The sequence below is a fragment of the Nuphar pumila genome, chromosome 5 (assembly GCF_984573655.1).
Source record: "Nuphar pumila chromosome 5, dmNupPumi1.hap1.1, whole genome shotgun sequence".
NCBI classification, from domain to species: Eukaryota; Viridiplantae; Streptophyta; class Magnoliopsida; order Nymphaeales; family Nymphaeaceae; genus Nuphar; species Nuphar pumila.
In genome coordinates, this window is record NC_143253.1 from 44,399,479 (window position 1) to 44,408,183 (window position 8,705).

Sequence of the window (8,705 nt, forward strand, 5' to 3'; positions counted from 1 at the left end):
TGTCTTTTAGTTGTCCAGCCAATATTTCCGGACAGCCACGAGCCAGAAATTGGCCGAGCTGGGGTCACTAGGGAAAGGCAGCACCAACCTGACCATTCTTTGGCTGGTGACTGGCCAGAAAAATGGGCCTCTTATTTTTCTTTTGTTTTTTGTTTTTTTAAGTTTTCCCAAAACTTAGTTTTTCAGGTTTTAGGTCATTCAATTTACAAACATCAACAAAACCTGGTTTTTGGCAAACCAAGTTTGTCAAAGCAAACCGGATTTTACCTCGCGTCATCCAAAACAGAACCTAAATTTGCTCTATCAGAATAAAGATCTGACAGTTTTTATTCAATTTTATCATCCTGATAGTGTGGCTGGTAGGAACAACCTGTGAATGACACCAAGCTGAAGGAATGTCAAATTCTCCAGTGGGCAAAAGACACCTCAAGGGTCTTACCAACCGCAAGCATGCCAATATGCAGATGAAAATGGAGGGTTTCCCTTGTACACAGGTGAAAGCATCAACCGGCCAAGCGTTAGGAAACCAAGTTCGTATAAAGCCCATGGCAGAAAAGCAGTGCTGTCGCCACTCTTTCGAACACCATAACTCCCTATCTGGTTTTACATGTCCAAGGTTTCAAATGGAATAATTTATTTTCAGGGTTTGAATGGAATCCTGTTTCCTTTGAAAATAACCAGTCTGGGTACGCCAACGGCCTGTTTGGCATGAAACATTGTAGGCCCCATGCCTCGATTATCTGTTTCACCATCCATGGGAAAAAAAGGGCCTCAACCCCACCTTTCAGGGGAAACAAACGCCCACGTAAAATCAAATAGAACTTGCTACCAAGGCCCACACATTAAATCCGTAAACATACCTAAGCAAGAGCATAAATAGGCAGGAAAGGGACAAGTTGTTTGATAGGATAGTGAGCAGGTGAAGCCAGAAACTGTCTCGATGTAGAGAAGATAGATACCCGTGCATTCTCAGAATTGGGCCACATGACATGTTTTTCAAGATTTTAATTTATCCTTTTCATAACCAAATAATTGGAAAATCCCATTCTTCCTAAGCAGGCAACCTGGCCAATGTAACAGTATAGGCTGACAATAGTACCCCAAAATCAGAGATGCAGGGAACTGGCTGACTACGGCTATTGCCAGCCCTATCAGAATGCAAATAGCCTGCTTCCGGGCATTGGCAATACCGATGAACCATGGGGTTGATGCAATGCAGCCCTTCTAAACATTCAAATGGGATATGAATCGATTTCTTATAAACCCTAGTTTACAACAACTATGATATATATCTGTGCTACTATCTACCCTTGTGAGAAGGGGGTCATATGATTGCTGGGTGCAGTCTTGCACATGAATGTCCCCATGTTAAATGCCTGCCTTCGATCTCTTGCACAAACAATATAATAATGAATCATAGACAGGTAAGTAAGAGTGGTCTGGATCTATTTACATGTCTATGTATTACAATTGATAGCAAGGCAGATCTACAGATTGAGACTGCTTTGCTAGATATTAACGTAAATAAAATGAGAGAACACCACACCACGTGAAGGAATGATATGGCCATGCTTCGGATTCAACAACTTACAGGTCTCTTGTAGGTTGGTGGCAAGGAAGGGCAGTTCTCGTTCATGCGCGCATATGGCTCAATGGTGTTATACCCAGGAAACTCCATGTGGTACTCTCCCAAGATCTGGCAGAAAGGTTCCCCATCTTTGGCATTACACCAGCTTGGCAAGCGGCTGCTGTTATTCTCAAATATTTTCAGCATGTATGCATCGCGGATCTACAAAACCAGAAACAGGTTCAAGCCATGATATCCGTTTTGAATGTTACATGAAAAGTAATCTACTAATCAAAGAGGGCATGTACGCTTACGGTGAATTCTGTAACCTGAACGGAGCTGGAAATGGGTTCAAATAGGCCTGCTTCTTTGTACATTTCAAGAATGAATGCAACACAAGTTGTCGACTTGCCATCACTATATACCCACTCATCTTGTTCAGGAACGGTAAGCAATTCATCAAAGGTTATGCCTCTCTGTTCACACTCAGTAAGTATTCCACGTAAATCTAAATCCTGAGGCAAGAACAGTAGAATTATTCAAGTCACTGTGAATATAGCGGCCAGATAATTTTACAGGGCTGTATGGACAAATGCCGTGAAATTCCTAAAACAGATTTTAAAAGCTAATTACTTCTTTTTTTATGCCGTCCACCTGCATGATGCATCATGTAACCATTGAATCAAATATTTCCATCTTTTGCTACGTGCCATATTTCAAGTCTTCAAAGTTTGTCTTGCAATCTTATAATAGAAAGACAGTTCCCAAATATTTTCTTTTCCCTTTTTTCTAATGCTTACATTTCAATAGTGGTAAAGAGCAGGTGCTAGTCAAGATTAATGTAATCCTCAGCAAGGAACTTGTCTGGCATTATGCACCAGAGCTGCTGGTTCCCCATGCATCGAACTAATGTCATATGCAACAGGTTTGGGGGCAATATTCTTTAGCAAAATATTGGGTGAATATGGTTCAGCTTTTAACTTGAGTTTTGCAACTAGATTGGCTCAGATTGCCGAAATCTCAAGTTATCAGGGTATAATCGTGATTGAAAAAATGTAGGCATAAAGGTTCTCTCTGAGCATACCTAGCACACCTCTCTTTCCAAGATTAACCACCAAGCCAAACAGTAAAGAATCACCTGCAAACCCTTACGAGAAGAAATTGAAGCCACCCTACTCATGCATAATGTCAATACTTTTACAGAAATCAACATTATCATCAATACTTTTACAGAAATCAACATTATCATCTTTTTTGCCTGCAGGAGAGCCCTCAGAGATGCACAAAATAAGGCAAATGATGAACGTTTAAGCTTATGTTTCAAAACTGACTGATTCTGTTTTCAACCAGAGGGACTACCTAATGTACCAATCAGTGTTTTAAAACTCGCCGAGTCAACTCGTTGACTCGGCTGACTCGGCTCGGCCCTCCAGCGAGTCAACCCGGCAAGGCAAACTCGGTTTGCCAAAACTCGGGCTTGACTCGGCCTGACTCGGGCGAGTTCTGGGATGTTTGAAATTTGTTTTTTGAGTTTCAAATGGTAATGATATATATACATATATGCAGTCTACTGTTTACTGTCTGTACAATCTAGTTGAAAAATCATAGGTGCAAGTTGTATCTAAGCAATCTGACCTCATATATGTGTTCAACATGGTTCATTTGCTAGGAATCACACCTTTATCATATTTTTTTATGTAAAAATATGTTTTTTTGAGTCATGAAATTTTGGCATATTGTAGGCCATTGATTTGTGAAGCCCTTGAGAAACTTGCTTACATGTTGACAAACTATTTGAAAAAAAAATTTGTGTTCTAATAGATTGTATGTACAATTGACTGTGTAAAAACATACATTGAAAAACTTACTCTATTGGCAAAACCAGGAGATTTTTGTATGTATTTGCTTTTGTCAAATAAAAAATGGTCTATTTTGCAGTTTCAGACCTTGTTTACCTCAAAATTGGGATTGATATGAAAAATCAGATAAACTGTTGAAATGGAGAACCAGGTCTTGAGTAAGGCTAAAATAGTCTAGTACTTTCTGCAAACTGATGAAATGGTTTGGGAGTCGGGACTTAAACTAGCAAAATTAATGAATTTTTGCTTGTCGTGACCAACTGTTCTACATCTAATAAACTTTTAATCTTTAAACTCCCAGATTTCTGTGGCACATGACAAATTGACTGTCAAAGTGCTTGTATAGATATCAAATTCAATTATTCAAGCAAACCTCTATAGCTCTTTGCAGTTGTTTTTATATTCTTACATACATTTGGAGACTATGTTTACTCAAAAACATGGTTTCAGACAAATTATATATTGTTTTTCTTTTAAAATCAAAAGTTAACAAAACCCGGTCCGAGTCACCGAGTTGACCCGCCGAGTCACGAGTCAATAAAGAACGAGTTGAGTTCCGAGTCACGGGTTTTAAAACCTTGGTACCAATAACCAACAGGCTAATATAGGAGTTGCGATATCATAATCAAGCGTGTTATATTGTTAATTCAAGAATAACATTGATTGTGGTCACTATGTTCTCAACCAATCCTAGATTCTGTTTGCCAACTATGGTACCCGAACACTCCCAGACATGCCATTTTATCCTCCAACATACAAGTTTGTACTCAATTTATAATTTATAATTATATTTTCAGTTTATAACTTCATATTTTCAGTATATAATATATATTTTAGATATAGCACATATATTTAGATTATATTCAGTTTATTTTGAGTTTATTTTGCATTTATGCGATATATATATATATATAGCCGTGTTCCTGTACCCACAATTTTTGGAATTGCCGTGTTGTAACCTGATACCCGCACCCAGGTGACATAATTTGCCAAGAACTTCTCATCAGAAACATAATTGATTTACATATGACAGCTAAAGGTATGTTGGTTATTGCACCTGATGTTTATATGAGGGATAATCAGTTCACTTATTCCTATCATGTATGGCATAGGAATCATGTTAAGCAAAACGTTTGGTAAAATAAGTATCCCTTGAGGATACATCCCTGAAAACTAATTTATTCAGTATCCATATTAATATGGTCTTTTTTTTAATACCATTTTTCTCAACCTTGCAAAAGCATCCCAGGAGGAACGGCTGTGGTAGCACATTTGTCACAGTTCAGTAACCTAGGATTGTCATACCCCCATGTCCTCTGGGGTAGATTCTTCACTACACCCCAACCTCAACCCTCCCCACAAAAATTGAAAAAATGGGTTTTAATGAGCCCAATTCTATCTTGGCTGCTACAAGGTTGTTCTTTTCTTCTTCTTTTTACAGTTTGCAAACAACATAACTCATTCCTTATTCAACTGTGTCTCTTCATTCTTACTCGTAACGGATGCAGAAACTAACACCTCTAGAGAGAAGATGATTTTCCCTAATATTTACCTCAGTGCCCAGACGCTTGTTTAGTGCTTCGTTCCACATGTTTGCAGCATAAGCTGGTTGCAACCTAGTCCACATGGACATGAAAGAAATGACCTGAAAGGAAATATAATACCATAGTTATCAGCAAAAGAGGCCCTCACATTGCAGAAGTGGTAAATTTATGAGTGACTAACCACCTGATTTAGATACCTATTAAGAATGTACTAAGATGTTAAAAATTAGTACCCAAAAAATATAGAATTAACTCCATCCTGGATAAGTTTCTACGATGAGGGATAAAACATGTAAAAACAGATACAACTTAACTATGAGAAACCAAAATCTAGAAGAACAAACTACAACAAATTGAAGTAATGAAATGACCAGCATGTCATAGATATACAAACCAAGTGAGAATCTAGAGGGGGAGGGTAGTTGTTGGCTATGGTATCGATCCAGCTGAATATCATGTTATGATACCCATATGGCTTTCCAGACATGCTTCGTGCATATTCCCATGCTGCAGTGGAATTAAATTTTGCCTGCAAGTCAGGATGCAGAGGAAGCAGAGCAATCTGAGGATTTGAACTATCTTTAAGAGCCAACTCCCACCATTCATCCCATGGGATTACTACAATAATTTCTTCCCCCTGTATGCAGAAAAGATCAAATTAACACAGCAGTTACCAGATTTTGTTTAAACAATAAATGTTTCATACAGCACATCTAACAGACTTTGTTTAAACAAGAAATATTTCAAAGCTACTGATTAAAAAGGAAAGATCCATAAGAAACTCTGGTGTTAAGAATGGTTAAATGGAGAACCGTAGGTTGCAATCCAAGCACCAGTATAAAGGAACAATTTTTTATAGTGGAGAACCTTGTCAGCAAAAGATAATATCACAGACAAACAACCAGATTCTCTCTAGGCTGTTAAAGCTCACAAGTCAAAAGAAAACAAATTACAGAAGTAGCACACATTAAGCGGACAGTACATACCTTTTCATTTTCATGCCCAGATTCACCCACCCAAAGATTTCCCTTTTCATCCTTCAAGCAAACAGCTGTATGTCCAGCAAATGCCCCGGTCACCCATTTTTCTAGAGTCTCAAACCCACCCCAACGACCACGAATCTTCGACACTGCTAAAAAGTCTCCAGAATGAACATCCTCAGCACGAATGTTTGTGATCCAAGGCTGAGGTCGCTTCTCAAATGTTGCCCCCATGTGCTTTTTTAGGAACTCTAAGTTTGCATTCTGGCCCCAGCCAGAGTTTGAAAATAAGGGCACCACGTCTAAGAGGGATAGCAAAGTTCCAAGCATCCCTGATGGCATAAGAAATACTGATATACCATTCTTCTTTACCTGTAAAGACAAAGATCAACATGAAATCATATTGGGAGAATAAAAAAATAAAGTTAAAAAAAAACATGGGATCAGGAACAAACATATTCTAGTTCTGCAGGTTCTTCCCATGATTTGATATCCAACTTATGCTCTCTGGAGGTAAAATAATAGTCCCATGTCACCCTGTACGGTGTTGCAAATACATAAAGATCCATGCATGTCCAGCTGTGGGCAGCATCAGTCTACAAAAAGAAAAAAGGGGATCAAAAGTCACATTATATCAAGAGGTACAAAAAGGATTAAGGCTCTGCTTTAGAGCCTTGAGTCGGAGGTGTGTTGTGGTTTCCCCATACTGCTCACAAGCTCTCTGACTGTCATTTATGGACCTGCCACCCATTTCTTCATCCTTTATTTGAATGTCACCAAAAACTTTCAACCTAATATGGCATCATATAATTCCACTCTTTGCAAAAACGTCTATAGCCTCAAGAAGAAATTGCTATGCAACATTCCAGGATAGACAACAAATCATTAAATAGGAAATAAAAGGTTAACTTTCCACAATAAGAACTCACACAATGCCGGGTTTGAGTATGCCTTCTCCGTGACACTATCCTCATTTCAGTTACTTCCATCTTTTGAATTAGAAGTAGAAGCAAGTTCACATAACCACACTAAACTGAAATTCAACATCTCCCAGGTAATAACCTAGCTCTAGCATGTCGCTGATTGATATCAACAGCACATTAGAACCTACAAAAGAGAGCGCTACAAACAACCAACAACAGCCATCTCTGCATGTTGTATACTCGGAGAGCCTATTATCGAGAGCAGAACAATGCGAGACAATAAAAAGAACCTAAAAATTTGGATTCGTATGAAGAGAACGACCAATTAAATCGTTCTGGAGCAAAGGATTACGATAACTTGAGCTTATTAAAGAGTTCGAATCATTCAAAAACACAAAATAACATTACGGATATGATCTTTATCGTGTAAACATATTAAATCATCAACTTGTGAATGGATCTTCTCTAATGCCAAACCAAACTTCTACAGCAACACAAGCCAATACCAAACACAATTCATTCAACAAACAAATTCACAGAGTGGTCACCTTCAAAGAAACTCCCTTAATCGAATTCGAAGAATCACCGAAACTACCAATTATACCAAAAAAAGAAAGAAGGAAAAATTTAGAGCACAAATACCAACCCCAATTAAAGGAAAATCAAACACTAAAACATCAAAACAACAACATCAAACGGATCCGAAACCGAGGAACCCTCACCTTAATATAAACAACGCCACCGCCCAATTCGTCGTCACCAGTGAGCTCAAACCGAGCCCTGTTGCCGTAAAAGCACGCACCCTTCCATTCAAGGGCATCATCCTGGCGGATCGCCCCGACGAAGAAGGGCAAGAGGTCGACAGCGCTGTGGAGATTGTTGAGGACCGGCCAGGAAACCTGCCGCGGCAGGACGGGCAGCACGTCCTTCACCCTAAACGGCACCTTTAGGGCATCGCCCATCCCAAACCCCAAGACCAAACAGAACAAGAACCAGGAAGAGAACCAATTCCTAACAGAGGACGCCATGGGGAAAACTCTAACCCTAATAATTTCTTCGTCGTCGCCTTCTAAGGAAGAAGGGAAGGGCGATTCTTCCCCTCTCTGGGGTGGTGTAAACGGCGGGGCAACTTTTATATTTCCGAGCACATGCACTTTGTTCCAGGTCGTCGTTGATGAAGATCATGCCACGTGGTCCTCCAATGAAGATCTACGGCGAAACGTGGCAGAAATGAGTAGTTCCCCGTCGTTATATGCCAGGTGTTTCTCCTTGATTTGGGCTAAGCGTCAAAACGGGTCCGATGAGATACGGATCTGAATTATGATCCATAGATTCGAATCCGGGTCTGAATCAGAATGAGATTCGATCGACTTGGATTGAATTTTGATCCTAACTATGTATCATAATTTTGGATCTGGTGAAAAAAGAATGAAGGCAACTCCTTTTTTTTACATGTAAAATGTACAACTGCAATGGTTTCAGACGTCTAACCAAATCCGATCCAATTGCAAAGGGTACTCGGGGTACTACTGCCATGGTTTCAGGTACGGATCTGTTTGTAATAAGCCAAACCAGGTCCGAAACCAGTTGCTGTTCTGATCTTATAGACCCAACCCATAAGCGTATTTTTAGTCGGATTATTACGAAGTCAAGTATCGGGTCAGTTCCGGTGAAACCCGACTCATTGACCTGGATCGTATGTCAGAGAGCAGCTTCCTGGTCACTGCCCTTGGTTGGACCAAAGAACAATTCAAATGCATTTCCAAATCTTATAACGAGGATCTATATCTGGAAATAATGTGTGCAGCAAAATTCAAATATGAAATCGGATC

The 8,705-nt window shown here is 39.4% G+C and overlaps 1 protein-coding gene across 2 annotated transcripts; it reads right to left on the reverse strand.

The window, feature by feature from the left end:
- Positions 1 to 1,390: 1,390 nt before the first annotated feature.
- LOC149837477 (uncharacterized) lies at positions 1,391 to 8,096 on the reverse strand. Of its 2 annotated transcripts, XM_090006066.1 has the most exons (7): positions 7,596 to 8,096; positions 6,406 to 6,546; positions 5,957 to 6,322; positions 5,365 to 5,607; positions 4,979 to 5,071; positions 1,882 to 2,082; positions 1,391 to 1,789 (listed from the first exon to the last, which is right to left on the reverse strand). In XM_090006066.1, exons 1-7 carry the CDS (start codon positions 7,899 to 7,901, stop codon positions 1,580 to 1,582), a joined length of 1,560 nt encoding a protein of 519 aa, XP_089862192.1. In that variant the 5' UTR covers positions 7,902 to 8,096; the 3' UTR covers positions 1,391 to 1,579. The 2 variants fall into 2 exon arrangements, with proteins under 2 accessions (XP_089862192.1, XP_089862193.1); XM_090006067.1 differs by lacking the exon at positions 5,365 to 5,607.
- Between the last annotated feature and the right edge of the window lie 609 nt (positions 8,097 to 8,705).

Bases quoted from the DNA above. Each gene is read 5' to 3' on its own strand.
- LOC149837477 (XM_090006066.1), bottom strand. From the start codon at position 7,901: ATGGCGTCCTCTGTTAGGAATTGGTTCTCTTCCTGGTTCTTGTTCTGT. The intron at 6,323-6,405 runs GTTTGTTCCTGA...TTGTCTTTACAG, and splicing joins AACCTGCAGAACTAGAATAT to GTAAAGAAGAATGGTATATC. The intron at 2,083-4,978 runs GTAAATATTAGG...TTCTTGCCTCAG, and splicing joins ACAAGCGTCTGGGCACTGAG to GATTTAGATTTACGTGGAAT.